General features: G+C 47.8%; 1 protein-coding gene across 1 annotated transcript; it reads right to left on the bottom strand.

The window, feature by feature from the left end:
• Nucleotides 1-20,997: 20,997 nt before the first annotated feature.
• On the bottom strand, nt 20,998-22,723 carry LOC123396320 (neo-calmodulin-like). Its single transcript, XM_045091285.1, has 3 exons — nt 22,481-22,723; nt 21,965-22,337; nt 20,998-21,235 (listed from the first exon to the last, which is right to left on the bottom strand). The coding sequence occupies exons 1-3, from the start codon at nt 22,551-22,553 to the stop codon at nt 21,139-21,141; spliced, it is 543 nt and encodes a 180-aa protein (XP_044947220.1). The 5' UTR covers nt 22,554-22,723; the 3' UTR covers nt 20,998-21,138.
• Between the last annotated feature and the right edge of the window lie 1,448 nt (nt 22,724-24,171).

Below are 24,171 nucleotides of genomic sequence, written 5' to 3'. Positions count from 1 at the left end.
GCAACTTGATTCTTCAAACGAGGAATGTGATGAAGTTCCAAACCTTCAAACCTTTTCTCAAGCTTTCTTACTGAGTTGCAGTACCCAATCATGGCAGGGTTTCTCACATCCCACTCTTTCATCACTTGATTAACCACTAGATCTGAGTCATCGTATACCATCAAGCGTCGGACGTCGAGTGATATGGCCATACGCAACCCGTAAAGGAGAGCTTCATACTCTGCCTCATTGTTAGAAGAATCAAAGTGAATCTGCAATACGTAACTGAGCTTGTCACCCTTTGGGGATATAAGAACTACGCCTGCACCAGAACCACTCAGCATCTTCGAGCCATCAAAAAACATAGTCCAGTGTGCCGAATGAGTAGGGGTTGGTCGTTGTTGTTCCACCCATTCAGCCATGAAATCCGCCAGAGCTTGAGATTTGATGGCTTTCTTGGCTTCGAACTTTATGTCGCAATATAATAGTTCCATTGCCCATTTCGTCACTCGGCCCGATGCATCCCGATTGTGAAGGATTTCTGACAATGAGGCATCGCTGACAACAGACACCGAGTGATCTCGAAAATAATGAGCTACCTTCTTTGCAGTCATGTAAATCCCATAGAGAAGCTTCTGATAGTGGGGATATCTCTGCTTGGAAGGAGTCAATACCTCAGAAACATAATACACTGGGCGCTGCATGTTATAAGCCTTGCCTTCCTCCTCTCGCTCGACTGTCAGGACTGTGCTGATGACTTGATTTGTAGCCACGATGTATAAGAGGAGTTGCTCTTTGCTGTACGGAGCATCAAGAACCGGCTGGGTGGATAGCAGAGTCTTTAAATCAACGAATGCAGCATCTGCTTAGGGAGTCCACTCGAAGGTATTTGACTTCTTCATGAGTCGGTATAATGGTAAGGCTTTCTCTCCGAGTCGAGATATGAATCTGCTTAATGCTGCCAAACATCATGTCAGCTTATGTGCGTCGTGTACTCGCACAGAGCTTTTCATTCGGACGATTTCCCCATTCTTTTCTGGGTTAACATCGATTCCTCGTACGGAAACAAGAAAACCGAGTAACTTGCCGCTGGGGACTCCGAATGTGCACTTGGCTGGGTTGAGCTTGATGTCCTACCTTCGAAGGTTGGCAAATGTTTCTGCCAAGTCAGTCAGTAGGTCGGAACCTTTATGTGACTTGACTATGATATCGTCCATGTATGCCTCCACGTTCCGACTGATCTGATCGAGGAGGCATTTTTGAATCATGCGCATAAAAGTAGCTCCTGCATTTTTTAGACCGAATGGCATAGTGATGTAGCAGAAGCACCCAAACGGGGTGATGAAGGCCGTTTTTATTTCATCTGGGCCATACAGAAGGATCTGGTGGTACCCAGAGTAAGCATCTAAAAAAGTCAACCGCTCACATCCCGCAGTCGAGTCGACAATCTGATCTATGCGGGGGAGCGGGAAGTGGTCTTTTGGGCAGACCCGATTAATATGCTTGAAGTCGATACACATTCGGAGTGACTTGTCCTTCTTAGGCACCATGACAACATTCCCGAGCCACTCGGAGTGGAAAACCTCGCGAATGAACCTGGCCTCTAGGAGCTTAGCCACTTCCTTGCCGATTACTTTCCTTTTCTGTGTGGCGGACCGACGCAGATGTTCCTTGACAGGTCGAGCTTTGGGGTCGACCCTTAGTCGGTGCTCAGCCAGTTCTCTGGGCACACCAGGCATGTCAGTGGGCTTCCATGCGAAGATGTCCCAGTTCTTACGGAGGAACTGGATGACCTCGGCTTCCTATTTAGGATCAAGAGTTGTTGAGATGTTGGTCGGAGAAGTGGTGGGATCCGTCGGGTGAATGTTGACTTTCTTGATTTCGCCTACCGACAGGAATGCAGACTTGGAAGTTGGCTTCTTTGAGCGCATCAGTTTGGCGGGGTATGATGTCTGCTCGTACTCATCAAGCTCCCCCATTTCCAACTACTGGTCGGCGATCCTGGAGCCCTGCTGCAAACATTCTTCTTCCCTATATCGATTGTCAGCGATGGTGATGACTCCCTTTGGCCCTGACATCTTCATCTTCAGATAGACGTAACATGGTCGGTCCATGAAACGTACATATGCTGGACGACCAAGTATGGTGTGGTAGGCACTCTAGAAGTCCACCACCTCGAACATGAGTTTCTCTTTGCGGAAGTTCTTGTCAGAGCCGAAAACAATGTCTAACGCGATCTGGCCGAGTGACTTGGCCTTCTTCCCTGGGAACACTCCATGAAACTGCATATTGCTTTCACTGAGTTTGGATATTGGAATGTCCATCCCCTTGAGAGTGTCGGCGTAAATGATGTTCAAGCCACTCCCTCCGTCCATCAACACCTTGCGGAGTCAAACTCCTTCAACCACTGGATCGACAACAAGAGCCTGATGTCCTGGGGTGGGTACATGGGTCAGATAATCCGACTGGTCAAAGGTGATGGCAGTCTGCGACCACTTGAGATATGTAGGGGCGGAAGGAGCTGCCATGTTGACCTCTCGGTTGACCACTTTCAGTCGACTCTTGCTTTCGATGTCAGCCAAGATCATCACAGTGGCATGGACCTTGGGGAAAGGGTCTTCTTGCTCGTCGTCTTCCTTCTCTTGGTCTTTCTCACTCAATTGATCCTCTCCAAATTTATGGATCAACAGACGGCACTCTCGAGTGGTATGCTTAGGCACTATAGTGTTGCCTTCTTCATCTATTTTCGTGTGGATTGCACACGGCTGATCAAGGACATCTGGTCTTGACTGCTTTTTGAATTTCTTGGGGGCAATTGAGTCTTGGCATTTCCCTTGAACTTTCCTGCTCCCAGAGCGGCTGCTTCTGCCTGCGGTGTGCGCTCCACCTTCTACTTCTGCTTTCGATTGGAATTGGTATCTCCGTTGACTGCCATGCCCTTGCCGTTGCGAAGGCGATCTTCTTCTTCCCCATTGCATAGCGGGTTGCTATATCCATCATCTTGCTCATGGACATGTTTCCTGTCTGACCAAACTTCAAGTACAGCTCTCGGTACCTGACACCTGCTTTGAAAGCGCAGACTGCCTGATGCTCGGTGACATTCTCCACCGTGTGGTGGAGAGTGGTCCAGCGCTGGATGAAATCGTGCAAAGACTCACTCGGTTTCTGGATACAATGATGTAGCTCGGAGAGACCAGCACGGCGCTTGCAGGAGCCCTCGAAGGTCTTGATGAACACTCGGGCCAAATCTGCCCAACAGTATATGCTTGAAGGAGCTAGTTGATTCAGCCAAGCATGGGCCGAACCATCCAGCATCAGGGGCAAGTGCTTCATTGCGATGTTGTTGTTGCCGCCGCTGATCTGGACTGCCACTCAGTAATCATCTAGCCATGTTTCTAGCTTGGATTCACCGGTGAACTTGCTTATTCCGGCTGCCAACCTGAAGTTGGGGGGAATATCAGTGGAGCGGATTGCTCGGCTGAAACACTCGGGGCCGGAGATAACAGATCCACTTCCACTTGGACGATCACTGTCGTATACGTCATGGTGGGCTCGGCCTCTATCAACCCTCTTCTGAGTGAGATAGTCCCTTACATCACGCCTTTGGTAGCATTCATCGCCCACCGATCGCCTTTCGTCATTGCGCCGGGGCGCGTACGAACCACTCCGCGGAGGAGAGCGCGAGCGATGGCGATCTTCGCGATTGAACAGGGGGGAAGCGGATTCTGCCCCTGGTCTCTGTATCGATCTTCTCGGTGATCTCCTCCTCTATGATGCTGGGGAGAACCCGGGCTGTAAACCCACCGAACGGTGTCTACTCGGACGGAACTGATGTGCAGTCTGTTGTAAGACTGAGAAACAGCGGAATTCTGCTGTTGCGCCGCGTGTAATAGGGCACGGATCTGCTCCAAACCTCTGCCCGCTTCTGAATTTGATGGCTGGATGGAGTCTGCTATCCTGGCGGTTGCAGCCAAGTTGAGGACGGGCGTGCGTAATACCTCAACATTGTTATGATGAGAACATCGACCGGACGCGGGAGGGCGCGGATGATGACGCGCACCGAAGTCTCTCCGGTTTCCCGCTTGTCCTGATTGGTCCTTGGCGGGATCTCATGTGAGCAGGCCATGAAGATCTCCGCCACAGGGCTGCAGCTCTCGCACTCGGAAGAAGAGCCAGACGGATCTGACACCAAGTGGGAGGCAGCACACGGAGGTGTAGTAGGTTCGATGGCTGCAACCTGTGGCGAAGACGCTTGACGCGCGAGTGGATGACACACCCAGCCCTGGAGCCATGAGCGGCCAGGTCGCTTGTTGCGATGCGCGATTGGGAGCACAGTCGATGGTTGGCGAAGAAGAACTCCGCACGAACTAGTGCGGAAGAATGTTGCGCCGCGAACTGGAAGCGCCTGGACGTCGAGAGGCACCTCTTGAAGCCATGCCGAATTGTCGGCGATGAAAACGAGTGTGCCTAAAATGATCTCGTGACCCAAGCACAAATCACCGCCGGAAGACATGTTGAAGGAGAAAAAATGCAAACTTGTCGGAAGTCGCCTAGACGCCTGCCCCAAGGTGGGCGCCAACTGTCGTGGGTATAAGCCTCACAGTAGATGAGTAGGGTACAAAAGTAGAGGGCAGAGTCCTACCTACGGCAAGGTTGTATGAGTTCAGACCCCTCTACAGTGGAGGTAACATCCCTACGTCTCAGTGCTGTGGAGCTTTTGTGACGAGTGGAATATAGATGTTACAGAATGCGAACCCTTGTGCCAGAGGGGAGGGGTGGCTTACATAGAGTGTCCAGCCCCTCATAAGTGTCCAGCCTTCAAGGGTGCAATAAGTGAGATTAAATGCATACGTAACAGGTAACATATGCCATAAATGACAATAACTACAGTAGTCTAATGTACGACCGTTAGCCTCTCCGAGGTGGCTTCTGGTCTTCACCGAGTGGAATCCAGTCGTCGAGTATAAGATAATCTTCCGAGTGGTTTTCTACCGAGTGGGCAAGAGGTTGTCTTAATCCAATCGGTAGGCATCTTGTGACCTTCAAGCTAATAATCATGTGCCCTTGGGTAGGACTTACAAGTCGGGCCTATGACCCTAACCTAGGGCTATAACCCCATCACCGGGGGCCGTAGGTTTGACTAGTGGCTTGTCTTGAGAAAATAGCAAATGGTGGGTAGACAAATTACGGTTGGGCAATTGATAGAAGAGCAAATAATTATGACAATATTCAAGACAATGATCATGTATATAGGCATCATGTCCAAGACAAGCAGACCGACCTCTGCCTGCATCTACTTCTATTCCTCCACACATGACCGCTATCCAACATGCATCTAGTGTATTGAGTTCATGGAGAAATAGAGAAATGCCTTAAGAACGATGGAATGATGTAGACAAGATCTATTCATGTAGGAATAGACCCCATCATTTTATCCTTAATAGCAAGGATACATGTGTGTCATGTCTCTTTCTATCACTGAGATTGAGCACCGCAAGATTGAACCCATCACAAAGCACCTCTTCCCATTGCAAGATAAAAGATCAAGTTGGCCACATAAAAGCCAAACATCGGAGAAGAAATAAGAGGCTATAATAATCAAGCATGAATATGATTTCATAGATCTGATCATAAACTCACAATTCATTGGATCCCAACAAACACACCGCAAAAGAAAGAGTTAGATCATATGGATCTCCAAGAGACCATTGTATTGATAAAGAAAAAGAGAGAGAAAACCATCTAGCTATTGCCCACGGACCCGTAGGTCTGATATGAACTACTCACGCATCATCAGAGGAGCACCAATGAGGATGATGAACACCTCTGTGATCGTGTTCCTCTCCGAAACGGGCTCTAGATTGGATTTCGTTGGTTCTGGAACTTGCGACAGCTGAAACAATTTTCCGTCGACTACCCTAGGGTTTTCTGAATATTGGGGTATTTATATAGCTCAGAGGTGGTGGAGGAGGCGCCCGAGGGCCTCACTAGACACCAAGCCACGCCAGGGGCCCTGGGCACGCTCTGGTGCCTAGTGGGCTGCCTAGGCTTCGTCTGGTGCTCATCCTTAGCTCCCAAGTTTCCTTCTGGTCCAAAAAAATCTTTGTAAAGATTCGTGGCATTTGGACTTCATCTGATATTGATTTTCTATGAAGGAAAAAACAGCAAAAAATAGCAACTGGCACTAGGCATTATGTCATTAGGTTAGTCCCAAAAAATGATATAAAGTTGTTATAAAATGATCATGAAACATCCAAGAATGATAATATAACATGTAACAATCAAAAATTATAGATACGTTGGAGACGTATCATATGCCTCCCGGAGAACAAGAAAAATAAACTTTCACTTAAATGGAAGGGCCCTCTCATAATTGATAAAGTACTTGCACTAGGAGTGTATCGCCTCCGTAACCCATCAGATAATCGCCTTGAACGAAACCCGTGGTGGGAACGCAGCTCGTCTTCGGCGCTTATATGGCTAGACTGGTGTCATCAACTTACCTAATCTTTTCTTTCTCTTCATTTTTTTGTACCTTTTTATTTTAGGTTGTTTAGCATATCCCAGGTTATGTTCGTCTAAACCGAACTATGTTCACGAAAATGTATTTTTCGGTAACACCTCGGGGTTTCTTAATATAAGCTCATCAACATACACCTGTGCATCTAATTTTCGCCATTATGATGTATGCATCCTTCCTATAATTTAAATCCATCATATGCATCAATTTGACTTAAGATTTGGCCAAGTTGGGTTGCCTTGATCATGTACTTACCCTCCACGTTCATGATTGTTTGGCTAGAGGGTAAAGGGATTACCTCTATGATTGTTACGACCGGGTCACCCGGATACGTACCTCAGACGGGTGAAGCCGAAAGCTAGGGTTCTTAAGGAAATAATTGATCGGCCACAAAGGAAGTGAAAATAATCAGGTGATCATCATCAAATCGAGGGGTTATTTTCCCAAAGTAACCATGACCCGCATACTGCAGATATTCAGTTATCGTGTCTAGTTAGCGTAGCAACCCGAAGAAAGGAACCCATAGAGGAACTATTTTTCTTTAGAAGATGTTTCTTACGTTAAAAACTAATATAACACAACTCCATAATCACATTCCATCTGTTAGCACCATATGGCCGGATTGCCTGGTTCTCTGAAGTGATTTCCTGTTATCACATGATATGCAGTGTCGAACACTCCTCGACCGTTCTCATGGGAGGTAGAAGCCGATGGCCAGTTAAGACAGTGTTTACAGTTCGGATGGAGTAATATTTGATCTCAAGTATATAGTTAGATAGAATCAAACACCTCGTTGTTGATCGAGATTATCGATTATTGCACCCAGGCGGCAGTCTTGTTGTGAGAGGCGCGCGCAGGCATCACTTGGTCATATACCAAATGAAGGGGCACCTCTTGACCATCTGGCCCTAACGGACCAACTCGAGCCAACCGCTTCAGGTCAAGTTTGGTGAATTTGGTCTTCACCATCGCCCATCCTCCTCTGCACCTTCTAGGCAGGCTCGCGTTTTCCATAATTCAAACCGATGATGATCTCCTTCCCGGGGCTTCTCGGTCGGCCATAGCGCCTTAATCATACTCTTCATTGCCTTTCACCCTCGCTCATGCACGATGGATAGTTCCCTTAAAGAGTTCCTGGCAAACGAGCTGGACTCTTCTTTAGGGCGTCCAGTTAGGAGAGCTACAAAGAGACGTGGTATGCTTGTTAGTTCATAATAGTATGTATACGGAACTACAAACTTAGAATTTCACTTACCGAACATGCCACCTTTCAATCCCTGGTTCTCTTCGTGGGCGTGTGCGAGTTGAGTTTTTAAACTCTCAATTTCTTCGGTCTGTCATTGGTTTTCCGCCTTGAGTTTTACTTTTCATCAAGATTCTGGAAAAATACCCGACGACCGGCCTCGTGCTGCGATTTGGCATATCTTTGCGATTCTTTGGCCGCGTCCAAATCTTTTTGTAACTGACCTATGGACTCAGCTGCTACAAAGTAAACTTTCATTAGGAAAGGGTACATAGTGCAACTGTGAATTATTTAAAGTAATTCCTTACTGTGTGCTTCTCTTGTCAATTTCTTCACCTCCTCCAATTCGGCCTTCACAACCTCGAGGTGTGTTCGGTTGATCTCAAGGTCCTCGGACAATTTCTTGTTTTGATCTCTCGAGGCCTATAAAATATTGCAACAAGATTATTTAGACCCTTAACTCGGTCGTCCCTTCCAAAGTAAGGCTCGGGGGCTACTTGGTTAGGATTTGTGTTCGGTTGTTAAAATCAAACACATACCTTAAGACTAGTTGACATGCGGTTGGGAACTCCCTCAAGTCCTACTCGAGCAGCTCCGAGGTATGCATCCACCGAATTAAGAGCGTTAAGCTCATGTTCGGAAAGTTCAGGGTGGTGTAGTAACTCTTTCCATCGATGATGATTCATCATGTTTTCAACTTCGGAATTAGTGACCACCTCCTCGGGATCCTTAGGAAGTTGGTTTGCAGCAGGAACCTCTGTATTACCTCCTGTTGTTGCAGAATGCCTTGGCCTGGGGTCATTACCCTGAACCCTCTCGACGTCTTCCGGTGAAGGTGGTTGTGTTCGGTTCCTACAGAGTTCAACAACAATTGTGAATACCCATAAGTGGTCGTAATTAGTACCTGAATTATGAGTTTAAATTAATTACCTCTTGGTTGGGGGGTGCGGTCGGGGTAGTCCTTGTGGTTTCTACGCGCTCAGAGGCCCTACCATTGTTTGGCGCGGATCCGGACGACGTTGTTCTCGTCGGTGTTTGGCGCATGGAGCGAAGACTCTTGGGAGTGGGAGTCTGCGCAGCAGGGACGGGTGATCTTTTTGGTAAGGGGCCTTATTTTTACCGACCATAGAGGAAGGGAGTATCCCAGGGTGATCGATTTTAAGAGCAACCTCAAAGCCGACAATGCTCTCCTGGAAAAAGACCCCGTCCTTAAATATAGTCGACGTATCTAGGTCATCATGGAACCTCAGATCATCGTCATGGGCATAATTCTCCGCTTGCAGAGGAGGACAGTTAAGCATCTCGATCCAGCGTCTCCAGTCATGTTCAGAGAATCCAAAAGGTTCAATTAGCAAAAATTACTATAAACATCCGAATTATGAAAATGGGACTATACTCACCCATTCGATGGGATTGTGATTCGAGTAGCCTTCCTTGGTGCTCAGGCCGATGAACTCTTATTTTTCTCCTTTCAAGAGATCAGCTGGTATAGTAGCCATTGCTGCCTGGTTGACAGGTCCTTCCCGTTTGTACCGTGTCACGTCACTTAAGCCATTGTAATGCCACAAGGGATGTGTTCTTTGTTGAAGAGGCTGGACACATCGACTAACGACTGTGGCAATCACGTCGATGATGGTTAGCCTGTGGTGTACTAACAATCTCACCTTGGCGACTAGTTGTCTCACTTTTGAACCATCCTCCTCGGAAGGGATCTTCAGGAACTATCCTCCTGGGAACGGTTGAGAATTCGGGCAGACCCTTCCGAACTGGATCGAATAAGGGGACGTCTTCAATATAGAACCATTCGGAGGTCCACTCTCTGGAGTCCTTCTTTGGTCTCCCTACAGGGTACCCCGTCCCAGCTATATGCCATACTTCGGCTCCGCCTACTTCACAACTCATCCCTCCTTGAGTACGACGGACAAGGCAAAAAAAATCCTCCATAGATCGAAATTGGTTTCACAGCCCAGAAACATCTCGCAAAGGGCAACAAAGCCCGAGATATGAAGAATGGATCCGGGGGTAAGGTGGTGGAGTTGAATCCCATAAAATTATAACAAAGCCCTTAAAAAGGGTGAACGGGAAAATCCAAGCCTCGTAAGAGAAAGGGAACGAAACATACCCTCTCTTCATTGCTAGGAGTAGGGAATTTCTCCGCGAAGGATTCACCGTTTGCAGAAGTTAACCCGGAACGAGGAGGCGCTAGATCTAAGGAAGGAAGGTATCCCTACACCTGTAGGTCGTGCAGACAAAGATGAGAAATGGAGTAGCTTGCCGAGTCGCCTCGGAGAGGGCCATGAGGGCGCGAGAAGGAGTTTGCAGCACTCGCCGTGTCTCTGGGCTCTCTAATGTTCTTCTTGACGGTTGGGGGAACAGAGTGTGTTTCTTGAAGCATGCCTAGATTATTTAATAAGTGGTTTTCCCCCTCATGCGTGAAGGTATTTTTTGAAAAGATTATTAGAACCACCTATCTCCTATTGGTGCACATGAATCGAGGGGTATCATCAACCCTGTAGTGGAAAGGTAAATTTTGTGTGCCATGTGATGCTTCGACAATCGGAATGCGCTGCAAGCCAAACTGGAGTCAGTCAAACATGGAGGGAGAGGGGAACTCGCTTGGCAAGCCGAAGACTTTGGACGCGTGAAGATACTAGATCAAGACTCCGGCATTGGAGGCCACTTCGGGGGCTACTGAGGGAGTCCGGGACTAAGGGGTCCTCAGGTCGCTTACCTGTTTTCATGGGCCGGACTCATGGGTCGTCCTATAATTATCATTGGAGCCCGAATTACAAGACAATGTTGTATCCAGAACGGACTCTTCCAATGAATTAGCGTACGCTCCAAGTCAAGATGATAATCGACATGTTTTCTCCTTGGTGTAACCGACATTCTGTAACCCTAGTACCCCTGGTATCTATATAAACAAGAGGGCTTTAGTGTGTAAGGCACGTTAATATCATTACACCTAGGGTTAACATATGATCTCGAGGTTGATCAACTATGTATTCGATACTCCACCATCAATATAAACAAGAGCAGGATGTAGGGTTTTACCTCCTTCAAGAGGGCCCAAACCTGGGTAAATTTCGTCTCCCTCGTCCCATGTTACCCATTGATCCAAGATCCATAGTTTGGGGCCCCCTGCTTGAGATTCACTCGTTTTGACAGCGACATTAGTGTCTCCTCACAGTTCGTCGGGTCACCATGGAGAAGCTTCAAATCCGGTCCGATCCATGCTCGTGCCCGTCCCTGGCGGCTGTGATTGTCGTCTCCTAGTGTTGGCTGGTCGAATCTGCCATTTGGGTGAGGTTACGGGAGAGAACCCTGGCCGACACGTCGCCCCCCCCCCCCAAAGTCGATGCCTTTGCCGCTAATGCCCTTCTTGGAGCCTTTGGGGTGGACCCTCTCCCTCCTTCCTCCTTCGCGAGCTCCGACAAAAGATGGCATTCCCCTGGTTTGGGCATCAACAACACCTCGATGGCGTGCTCCTTCCTGAAGGCAATAACCGGAAATTGCTCTTGGTGGTGGAACGGTTGGTGTCTTGGTTTTGAAGCATGATGGTCTAGTCTTCCTGCTGCATCGTTCCTAGCTTCACCCAATGCAAAGTGATGCCCGCTTTGGTCTTCTTCATGGTTGTGCGCTGACAACTCACGTCCCATATGCTTTGAAATGTCGCTGCCACAATGGTTCTCGCCTGGTTGGTCTTCCATTGTTCGTGGGTCAGCTCCGCTTATTTCTCTGATGGCAGCCCGGAGACCTTGAGATGGGCTCTATGGTAGCCACTCTATCGGTCGTTGGTGCGGCACCCTTCGAGCCTAGGTGAAAGGGTAGTGGCTCCTTGCGACGGTGGAGACAGCTCAAGTGTTGCCGAATTTTGGCCTATGGATGCAGCCAGTGCTCAATGCCTGCACGGAGTGGCCCTTCTCCCGTGCACTTAGTTTGCTAGTTGATGTAGGCATGGTGTTGGTCGTCGGCAACGGTGTTGTGTGCTTTGGCTCCTACTGTTGCCATTGTGTTGTTCCGCCTAGTGCTATGTATATTTCTTTTCGCTTTGCTTTGCATTCATTTCCTCTGTAATGTGCTACCCTTGTAATCCTCGTCGGTTGATGATTTTGTTAATTCGAAGTCGGGCTAGGTTCAATCTCTTCTCGGACTTGGCCGACACCTTTTCTCCAAAGAAGTCCTTCCTTAGACAAGAGGGGGCAGTCCTAATCTTTAAAGAGAATGTCAACACTTATTTAGTTTGGTGTAGGTGGATCCATCTCTATTCACTGTTTTGACTTCTATCTACGTGAATTGACTAGCAGTTAGACAAAATTCAACATCTATAAAGGATCCTCACTTGTGTTTTCATTTTGCTTTGATAGTTCCACGGCCGTTTTGCATCCATGAATGAATGCGATTTTTCTTCGTTCAGCGAGGTGTTCTTGTTAGAGTTGTGTCGAATATTGATGTACGAGTTGGGTTACATATGGACTTGGTGTTGTAGTGTGGCTAGGATACATGTAGTGTCATAGTCGGACACGTCGTACCCTTGGCCTCTTATATATGAGGAGGCACCCCACGTTGTAACCTATGATGACTAGATAGCGACAGGCTCGCAAGGAGGAGCCGGCGGCTTGTGCCGGCGTCCGGGTGGCCGGTGTTGCGGTATCTCGGGGAGGAGCGCCCGTAGTCATTGCCCCGGGAAGTAGGCGAATTCGCCGAACCTCGTTAACAAATTTCGGTGTCGTTATCATGCTGTGATTGCTTGTTCCTCGATGGATCGACCGCATACCTCGGTTTAATTCTAACAAGTGGTATCATGAGCAAGATTCGAAGAGGCCATGGTTGTTGATCTAGAGGTGGAGTAGAATTCGTCAAGATGGATCACTCGGTGGATGCTTGGCGAGGAAATTCTACGCTGGTAATCGGAAGTACGAGAAGCAGATCGATCTAATACTGGACTATGGGGCTGTTTGGTTCCCAGCCTAAGGTTGCCACGCCTAACCTTAGTCATGCCACAATACCTTAGGTATGTGTTTGGTTCATTGCCACACTTGTGGCTTGCCACACTTTTCTAGTTATATGGTCCACATGTCATACACTTAATTTTTGGCCAAATCTTGCCACATTTGTGGTGTCCATTTTGTTAGCCACACTTTTTATGACAGCCACACTTTGCCTAAGGTTAGTTGTGGCAAAGTTAGTCATGAACCAAACATGCCCTATATCGTGATTGTGTCATACGGCGGTTCGACTGGCCGTGCAGCCCGAGGGTCTGGTGCGTGTGATCCAAGGCAAGGTGGCGTGGTGGACAGGGCTGGATGCATGCAACGAGTGCTAATCATACGCTAGCAGATAGGAGATTTGTTTAGAGAAAAAAAGGGACCGAGTCCAGTTCGAGTTGGTTAGCTGCGTGGTTGTGCAGATCCGAAACATGATTTGTTTTGGAAAGACAAAGGGAAACGTTACTTTTCAACCGACGGATCCTGATTTCGCGTCCACCGTCTCCTTTGTTCGCCACGTGGCCGGGCGGACGAACCGTGACCCGTTTCCTGAAACAACGCCATTGTTTCTGCAACTTGGAAGTAGTTGCAGAACGAGAGACCCAGGCATGGCGACGACGACTTCCACGGGAAGAGCTCGCCGGTCGCCCCGCCGCCGGCCGCCTCGCCGCCTAGAGCTCGCCGGCCGCCCCGCCGGCCGCCCCGCCGCCTAGAGCTCGCCGGCCGCCCCGCCCCGCCGCCAAGAGCTCGCCGGCCGCCCCGCCGGCCGTCCCACCGGCTAGAGCTCGCCGGCCGCCCCGCCCCGCCGCCAAGAGCTCGCTGGCCGCCCCGCCGGCCGCCCCGTCGCCTAGAGCTCGCCGGCCGCCCCGCCGGCTGCCCCGCCGCCTAGAGCTCGTCGGCCGCCCCGCCGCCAAGAGTTTCCCTGCTCACTAGGTAGTGGTTCTGCAACTTGAGCTTTGTTGCAAAAATTCTTGAAACATGACCTTTGTTGCAAAAAATTCTCCCGCAAAAATGAAAAAAAAAATCCTGCAACAAGCAAATTGTTTCTGAAACTCGACCGTTGTTTCAGGAATTAACAGATCCAAAGTTTATTTCTTGCAACAAAGCGAAAGTTTCCGCAACTCGAGCATCGTTTCAGAACCATGCGGCGGGGATGCAGGGCGTTAGATCGCCATCCGACGGCTAGCTAGGTGACGGATAATTTTTAGAAATCATCCGGCGGATGCGTAGCGTTCCCCTAAAACAAAACGGGACCGAGTCAATCTGCTGGATCCGGGGCAATGCAATATAAAAGCACGCAGCAGGCAGCACGTGAACTAGACGAGAGACAAAGCAGCAGATCAATCGGCGAGAAAAGAAAATCCATCAAAAGCAAGGGTTGAGGCAAAGCAAAAGCAAGGGTTGATGGCCGGTGTTGCGGTATCTCGGGGAGGAGCACCCGTAGTTATTGCTGTTGAAATTTGGAGGTGGGCTTTAGGCCCATTAGAGAATTTCAGAAAAATCTCCAAGGGCCCATGTAGGTGGTGGCATGACAAGGTGGTGGGAGTTTAGTCCCACCCCGCTAGTGGAGGAGAGTTTGGACCCCTTTATAAGGGTCTCTCTTCCACATGCTATTGGAGAGTGAGAAGAGAAGGTGCCCTCGCGCACTCCTCCTCCACCGCCCGCCTCGCCACGCCACGCCTCGCCACGACGGGTTGCGGGAATGAGCCGAGCCGAGCTCATACCTACGCGCTTATTTTTGCCGGTCAGGAACGGAGAATACGTAACGGACAAGGAACGATCCAAGACGTCGGATCGTGGCTGTTACCGACTCGGACGTGGGCTTGGCCCATGTCTCTCCACCCAGCCGCCTTTATAAGCACGCGATCGCCTACCCTAGCCGTCACGAGAATCAGATCACATCTGCCTCACGCCTTCGTTCCTTGACTGTTGCTGCCGCCGGCGACTCCGTCCCGTTTACCGCGTACACGGTCGACGGGAGAGCAGGCCTCCGAAACCTCGCCTCTCAGGTTCCTGTACGGAAGAGGGGCGATTAGGTTTTTGGGGAGCAATCACGCGACTGCTCGCCTCCGTCCGTCTGCTTCGTCTACGTCCGCGTCGCCCTCGTCATCACCATGTCTTCACCAAGCGAAGCTGATCGTCTCCGCGAGGAAGCCGAGAAGAAGACGGCAGAGGATACTGCCGCCGCCACCGCTGCTGCTGCTGCGGCCAACTGGCCGATTGGAGGGTATGACTCGTTTATCCTCATGTTCGTATTTATCCTAGCAGTACTACTTGTTTGCATAGATGTATCCACTATATGCGTAGTATGTGCTAGGTTAGCTCAAGATCAATATGTCATTAGTCTAGTCAATGCCATGCTAGTTATTATTTTGTGGATTAATGTACTCGGAAAATTGCCTATTTACTCAACAATCCAAAAACCTAATGTCTGTAGGAATTTTTCGAGTAATGGTTTTGCTGCTGCACTGAAACCGGATAAGTTTACCGGTACTTTTTTCAAGCGTTGGCAAACGAGAACCACCTTATGGCTCACAGCTATGAACGTGTTCTGGGTAGCCGGTGTCACTCCTACGAAAACTATCACTCCTGAACAGGAGAAGATGTTTAAGGAGGCCACCGTCCTATTCCTTGGAGCAGTCATTAGCGTGATCGGAGATAAGCTGGTTGATGCATATTTACATATGCATGTTGCCAAGGACTTGTGGGAGGCACTCGAATCTAAATTCGGGGCCACCGATGCTGGGAGTGAGATGTATGTTATGGAGCAGTTCCACGATTACAAGATGGTTGACAACCGTTCTGTATTGGAACAAGCTCATGAGATAATATGCATAGCTAAGGAACTTGAGGTTCTTAAGTGCAATTTGCCGGGCAAGTTTGTCGCGGGCTGTATAATTGCTAAGCTCCCTAATTCCTGGAGGAACTTTGCTACTACTCTGAAACATCAGAGGTGTGAGTTCTCAGTAGAGGACATCATCGGCCATCTGAGTGTTGAGCAGAACTCGAGAGCAAAGGACTCCAATGGAAAAGCGGTGGAAAGCTCTTCTGCTGCCAATATGGTACATCAGAGGAACTTCAATTCTCACAAGCCCAAGGGAAAGAACTCTGTCCAACAGAATACCGACTTCAAGAAGAAGGGGAAGAAGCCCTTCAAGAAGAATAAGAAGGGAGATGGCTGCTATACTTGTGGTTCAGAGGAACATTGGGCGAACAAATGCCCAAACAAGTACAAGAAGCCGGCGCAGGACTCCAAGTCTGCAAACATGATTGTGGGCAACAATGAAAGTGGTGCATCTGGGTACGGTAATTTACTTACTGTATTTACAGTTTGTCAGTCCACCGATTGGTGGGTGGACACGGGTGCAAATATTCATGTGTGTGCTGACTTGTCATTGTTCTCTTCTTATCAGGCCACCGGTCACGGGTCCGTATTGATGGGGAATGGCGCGAGTGCTTCTGTTCTTGGTGTTGGCACGGTCGATCTGAAGTTTACTTCGGGAAGGATCGTGCAGCTGAAGAACGTGCAGCATGTCCCCGCCATCAAGAAGAATCTCATTAGTGGCTCCCTTCTGTGTAGAGAAGGGTTTAAGTTGGTGTTCGAGTCTAATAAAGTAGTAGTTACGAAATATGGACTTTTCGTTGGAAAAGGTTATGAATGCGGAGGTCTGTTCCGCCTTTCTCTAGCAGATTTTTGTAATAAAGTCGTGAACAATATTCATTCAAGTGTTAATGAATCTGAAGTTTGGCATTCACGTCTTTGTCACATAAGTTTCGGTGTTATGTCGCGGCTAGCAAAACTGAATTTAATCCCAACTTTCACTTTAGCCAAAGGTTCTAAGTGCCACTCGTGTGTGCAAGCAAATCAACCTCGCAAGCCTCACAAGGCTGCAGAGGAGAGACACTTGGCACCATTAGAACTCATACATTCTGATCTTTGTGAGATGAATGGTGTGTTGACTAAAGGTGGAAAGAAATACTTCATGACATTGATAGATGATTCCACTAGGTTTTGCTATGTGTATCTGTTAAATACTAAAGATGAGGCTCTACACTACTTTAAAATCTATAAGGCAGAAGTTGAGAATCAACTTGAAAAGAAAATTAAACGAGTCCGGTCTGATCGTGGTGGAGAGTACTTCTCAAACGAATTTGATTCATTTTGTGCAGAACACGGCATTATTCATGAGAGGACGCCTCCCTATTCACCCCAGTCAAACGGGGTTGCCGAGCGGAAAAACCGTACTCTAACTGATTTGGTTAACGCCATGTTAGATACATCGGGTTTATCCAAGGCATGGTGGGGGGAGGCTATATTGACCGCGTGTCATGTCCTGAATAAAGTTCCTACAAAAGATAATGAGGTCACTCCCTACGAGGAGTGGTCGAAGAGAAGGACGACACTCTCGTACTTACGTACATGGGGCTGCTTGGCGAAAGTCAATGTACCGATCCCCAAGAAGCGTAAGCTTGGACCAAAGACTGTGGATTGCGTTAATTTGGGATACGCTAAGAATAGTGTAGGCTATAGATTTCTAGTAGTGAAATCTGAGGTACCTGACGTGAAGGTCGGTACAATAATGGAGTCGAGGGATGCTACATTCTTTGAGGATATATTTCCCATGAGAGATATGCAAAGCACTTCTAGACAGGAATCTGAGATAACTCCTGAGCCTGCCATTCCTATGGAATATTATGAACAAACACATGATGAAAATCCTGAGGAGGATGACGAGGAAGCCCGTGGTAGGGGCAAGAGACAAAGGACTGCAAAGACCTTTGGTGATGATTTCTTCGTATACCTCGTGGATGATAATCCCACTTCTATTTCACAAGCGTATGCTTCTCCAGATGCTGATTACTGGAAAGCTGCGGTCCGTAGCGAGATGGATTCCATCATGGCTAACGGGACATGGGAAATCACTGATCGTCCCTATGGTTGCAAACCATTGGGATGCAAGTGGGTGTTCAAAAAGAAGCTTAGGCCCGATGGTACGATTGAAAAGTACAAGGCTAGGCTTGTGGCCAAGGGCTATGCCCAGAAAGAAGAGGAAGATTTCTTCGATACTTATTCACCTGTGGCTAGACTGACCACCATTAGAGTACTACTCTCATTGGCGGCCTCTCATGGTCTTCTCGTTCATCAAATGGACGTTAAGACGGCTTTCCTGAATGGAGAGCTAAATGAGGAAATCTATATGCAACAGCCAGATGGCTTTGTGATAGAAGGTCAGGAAGGAAAGGTGTGTAAGTTGCTGAAATCTTTATATGGTCTGAGACAAGCACCTAAGCAATGGCATGAGAAGTTTAATACAACTCTGACATCTGTTGGCTTCGTTGTTAATGAAGCTGACAAATGTGTATACTATCGCCATGGTGGGGGCGAAGGAGTTATATTGTGCTTGTATGTTGATGACATACTGATATTTGGAACCAACCTCAAAGTAATTGAGGAGGTTAAGTCTTTTCTGTCTCAAAACATTGAGATGAAGGACCTTGGGGTGGCTGATGTTATCTTGAACATCAAGCTGTTGAGAGATGATGAGGGTGGGATTACACTTCTGCAATCCCACTATGTTGATAAGATTTTGAGTCGCTTTGGATATTCAGACTGCAAAATTTGTCAAACACCATATGATCCTAGTGTGCTTATTCGAAAGTTTAAAGGCACAGCTATAGATCAATTGAGATTCTCTCAAATTATCGGTTCACTTATGTACCTAGCTAGCGCAACGAGGCCTGACATCGCGTTTGCTGTGAGCAAACTTAGCCGGTTTGTTGCAAACCCGGGCGATGTTCATTGGCGTGTTGTTGAAAGAATTATGCGCTACTTGAAAGGTACTATCAACCACGGGCTTCACTATACGGGATTCCCATCGGTACTTGAAGGGTATAGTGATGCGAATTGGATCTCTGATGCTGATGAGATGAAGGCCACTACTGGGTATATGTTTACTCTTAGGGGTGGTGCTGTTTCCTAGAAGTCTTGCAAGCAAACGATCTTAACAAGATCGACAATGGAAGCAGAATTAACAGCATTAGACACATCTGGTGTCGAAGCAGAATTTCTTCGAGATCTTTTGATGGACTTACCTGTGGTTGAGAAGCCGGTTCCGGCTATCCTTATGAACTGTGATAATCAGACGGTTATTGTTAAAGTGAAGAGTTCAAAGGACAATATGAAGTCCAACAAACATATAAGAATGAGATTGAAGGCTGTCAGACGTTTGAGAAACTCCGGAGTGATAGCGTTGGATTATATCCAAACGGCTAAGAATCTAGCAGATCCCTTTACTAAAGGGCTATCACGTGTTGTGATAGATAGTGCATCGAGGGAGATGGGTATGAGACCCACATGAGTTGCCATGGTAGTAACCCAACCTATATGATCGGAGATCCCGTGAAGTAGGACCTGGGAAAACAAGCCAGTGGTGAACTGAGGAGAGTAACTTTACTAACCCACTCCGTTGGAGATGCAATACTCTCGGATACTGTATGGTAGGATGACTACTGTCTTAATGTGTTCTAAAGCTTATATGTAAGCAAGATGCTGTCCTACAGAGCGATCTTTGGAGGAACACACCTATATGAGCTTGACTGCTGGTCACAGTCTATGAGGTTTGGGTGATCTCTAGTAAACTCATGAATAGGCCAGGAGTGTGACTAATATGCTCCACCCGAGGGGTCACCTTCGGCAGTCTAATACTAGTAAGACTTGTGGTGAAGCTCTTTTACGCCAAGCTGACAATTCAAGGCATAGTCCATTGTTCAGTTGTAAAGGAGTGTAGCTACTTGTTCTAGGTGAAGCTCAACCTTAATAGGTCTTCACTCAAATGTTGGTATATTAAAACAGTGATTGGAACGAGGGAACACGATGTGCCCTTGAGATCTGGTGGGGGATTGTTGAAATTTGGAGGTGGGCTTTAGGCCCATTAGAGAATTTCAGAAAAATCTCCAAGGGCCCATGTAGGTGGTGGCATGACAAGGTGGTGGGAGTTTAGTCCCACCCCGCTAGTGGAGGAGAGTTTGGACCCCTTTATAAGGGTCTCTCTTCCACATGCTATTGGAGAGTGAGAAGAGAAGGTGCCCTCGCGCACTCCTCCTCCGCCGCCCGCCTCGCCACGCCTCGCCACGACGCGCCGCGCCGCGCCGCGGGTTGCGGGAATGAGCCGAGCCGAGCTCATACCTACGCGCTTATTTTTGCCGGTCAGGAACGGAGAATACGTGACGGACAAGGAACGATCCGAGACGTCGGATCGTGGCTGTTACCGACTCGGACGTGGGCTTGGCCCACGTCTCTCCACCCAGCCGCCTTTATAAGCATGCGATCGCCTACCCTAGCCGTCACGAGAATCAGATCACATCTGCCTCACGCCTTCGTTCCTTGACTGCTGCTGCCGCCGGCGACTCCGTCCCGTTTACCGCGTACACGGTCGACGGGAGAGCAGGCCTCCGAAACCTCGCCTCTCCGGTTCCTGTACGGGAGAGGGGCGATTAGGTTTTTGGGGAGCGATCACGCGACTGCTCGCCTCCGTCCGTCTGCTTTGTCTACGTCCGCGTCGCCCTCGTCATCACCATGTCTTCACCAAGCGAAGCTGATCGTCTCCGCGAGGAAGCCGAGAAGAAGACGGCAGAGGATACTGCCGCCGCCACCGCTGCTGCTGCTGCGGCCAACTGGCCGATTGGAGGGTATGACTCGTTTATCCTCATGTTCGTATTTATCCTAGCAGTACTACTTGTTTGCATAGATGTATCCACTATATGCGTAGTATGTGCTAGGTTAGCTCAAGATCAATATGTCATTAGTCTAGTCAATGCCATGCTAGTTATTATTTTGTGGATTAATGTACTCGGAAAATTGCCTATTTACTCAACAATTGCCTCGGGGAGTAGGCGAGTTCGCCGAACCTCGTTAACAAATTTCGATGTCGTTATCAATGTCGTGATTGCTTGTTCCTCGATGGATCGACCGCATACCTCGGTTTAATTCTAATAGTTCTTTTAGACAAGGGTATTCATGCGTGGATTGCAGCGCAGATCAACCTCATGAAAAAATTATATTCCTTGAGAAGGTTCTACTATGTGAAACGCTATTTAATGAAATTTCTGTTTTAGCTGGTCGTGATGAAAAACCACCGTCTTTGCTTGCTGAGCTAGGAATGCGAGACTTATCAATTTTTCCGACAAACCTATTCGGACCTCATGTAGACCATGCCGGATTAATTGTATTCTAGACCGGAGTAATGAGCCTATTTAAGATTGGTGAATTAATCTTCATCTATAAGTAAAATCTTTCCCTCTTACGAATCACGGGGTATCCTGCTTTGCTTGTTCTCACTCACTCGTTTACACTTCTTCCGGCTGTAATTCAGACTATAAAATAAAAAGAAAACCCTGAATTTTCTTTCTTAGAGAATTGTACATGGGCAGCCTCCGCCACCGCTGTGTGCGTGATCTGACCCGCCGTGATCGCCACCTCCATGTTCCTCCGCATTTGCTCGCCGTCTGCATATATGCAAATGAACCGTGTACACCGTTAGACCGAGTTTACAAATCTCGTTATTTCGTTGCACTTAGGCAAGTGTCTTATAGCTACAATTGGCCTTCGTTGCATCAGAACGGGGACATATCGACTAGAAAATAATTGGTCTTAAGTCGACTATCATGACATTCCTTATCCAACAGAAATCAGGCAACTGTGTATTCAGAAATTATGTGCAAATTTAAGCATGGTAATATACAACCAAGCACACCCAAAATTGCAAACAATGCTTTTGTACAACACTAGGTTTCATGATGGGCAACTTGATAACCTTCGGTCAAATGGTGTTTTTTATGCTTTTGAACTTCGGTCTACTGCACATGGATGCTGTTTTTTATGTTTGTCCTTCCATTACTGGTTGATAGAGGAACCCGATCCTCTCAAGGATCGTATGGGGAAAAAAATGATGTGCAACTTGATCTACCTAGAACCTTTTTTGTGAAAATGATCTACTTAGAATCTGACAAGCTAGCGGAAAATGTCAAATCCATTACGTTGATATATGTTGTTATTTTGTGGCTGAATATTATGGTGATCACACATATAGTGACCCACAAACAGAGTTAAATAAGCTGTTCAAGTTTCACCAACGATTTTAGCTTGATCACGAGGAGAAATTCAAGAATGCAATCCTAGGACGCTGATTTGATCTCGAGAAGAATGTAATGGAACATTGGAGGAGCAGTACTCACTTTGCCATCATGACCTTGGCGAACTCCTTGTAGTTAATCTGCCCGTCGCCGTCGGCGTCGGCCTCTTGGAGCATCTCGTTGAGCTCGTCCTCGGAGAGCTTCTCGCCGAGGTTCTTCATGACGGTGCGGAGCTCGTCGAGGGAGATGAAGCCATTGTTGTCCTTGTCGAAGACGCGGAAGGCCTCGTGGAGCTCCTCCTCGGCGTCGGCGTCCCCGCGCATCTGCCGCGCCACCAGCCCCAGGAACTCGTTGAAGTCGATGGAGCCGCTCCCGTCGGCGTCCACCTCCTCCACCATGTCCTTGAGCTCCTCCTCCGTCGGGTGCTGCCCCAGCGACCGCATCACCGTCCCCAGCTCCTTGGTCGTGATCGTCCCTGCGCCCGCCCAAATCGCCCGCCGCAAAAATCAAAATCAATCACCCGAATCACCCGTCACAGAATCAAAATCAAATAAATCGTATCACTTGATCGTCGGGAGGAACCGGGGAAGAAGGATTGGATTGATTGAGAGCGCGTACCGTCGCCATCTTTGTCGAAGAGCCTGAAGGCCTCCCGGAACTCCTGGATCTGCTCCTTGGAAAGCTCGTCCATTTTGTTCCCGTCTTCCGCCGGAGCCCGAGAAGACGGCCGGTGATCGGTGGGGACGACGATATCGGAAGGATTCAGCGGCGGATTATTCTTGTTGTTGTGTTGCCGCCAAATCCATCATTATTCATTCCCCTTGGGCTGATCGCCTCGATGTCGTCTTGTTCGTCGCGTTGGCTAAAATAAGGAGAAGGCGGGAGGGGGGAGCCCGCCATCGCCATTTATACGTACCTAGATGGAACGTACGCTGTGGCCAACAGAAAAGAAACAAGAAACAGCCAGAGTGCTCTTGTGTGAGCTCCAGCTCGCATGAATACTTGCTACAGTAATATTCAGTTTTTTAACAAATTCACAAAGTTCTACTGTATATTTGTGTTTCACGTGTGTGTATTTTTATTTTTATTTTGGTCCACACCTCCATGAACTTCATTCTATAACGAAAAATTGCACCCATGTGAAGCACACATCAATGTTTGTTGAAAAAGCCGATTATTTTTTTAATATTTTTGGATTTTACTATAGCAAAGGGTGCATCTGAGCTCGAGCTCACAGACTCCATATCCGAGCTAGTAATCCCTCCGTTTCGAATTATAATACGTTTTAACATTTTCTAAATAAGATGTGTATAAACGTATTTTAATATATTTATTCACTAATTTTAGTCTGTATTTTTCTATATATATAACGTCTTATAAATCGGAACAAAGGTGATAGTAAATTATTGTTTTATTTAGGAAAATTTTAGTTAGCTGAGCAGAGACAGATGTGTGGTGTCACATACATCACATTTTGTGACCAGAAACAAATACACAAATAAATTACCGAAAAGAAATACAAGACCATATGTGCCGAAACACAAGACTCTTGAATTACGTGCAGAAATAACACAACAAAACCAACAAAATAGTTCAACTTACTATGATGATTGTAAATATAATCATATATTAATGTATATAATATAACATCACTTCCTCAAAACATATAATTTATTATCAAAGGGGTGATTAGGTGAACAAATGCGCTTGACAGTATTTATTTTCTTCGAATGTTCATAAATATAAGATGTTCTGACTTCTTGTAAATCAAATGTGCACTCCTTTCAGTCCTTATATAGTCTTACATTAAAATATCCAAACATCCTTTTTTGTTTACGCCTAAGAAAATTCCTTTTTTTTCCGCAATGATCTGCGCGTTGGCATCTTTTGGCTGCTCTTTCCACCTTTACCCCTTCCCTTCCGATTCGGCGGTAGTGCGCAATCTCTCTCTTCGGCAGCTGATCTTCCCTTTTCTATCTTCTCACCTTCAAGCTCGCGGATGGTGGCGTGCTAGTCGATGGAAGCACGCCCACGGACGGCGGTGTGCTCGTGGATAGAGGCGTGCTCGCGAACGACAGCATGCTCCGGTTCGTAAAAGGGCACCAGGCTCACGGACGACGGCATGCTCTTGGGTGAATGGATGGAGGAGCGCTCGCAGACGGTGGCATGCTCCAGTTGGCAGAGGGCATCACATGCTTGCGGATGGTGGCGTGCTCTGTCTCGTGAAGTTTAACGCGCTCGCAGGCCGCGGCATGCTCCGGCTAGCAGAGGACAGTGCGGTCGCACGCAACAGCGTGCTCCGGCTGGCA

Source organism: Hordeum vulgare, chromosome 5H (assembly GCF_904849725.1).
Source record: "Hordeum vulgare subsp. vulgare chromosome 5H, MorexV3_pseudomolecules_assembly, whole genome shotgun sequence".
Taxonomy (NCBI): Eukaryota; Viridiplantae; Streptophyta; class Magnoliopsida; order Poales; family Poaceae; genus Hordeum; species Hordeum vulgare.
Note: the sequence above shows the minus strand (reverse complement) of the source record. Positions and strands in the feature narration are given on the sequence as shown.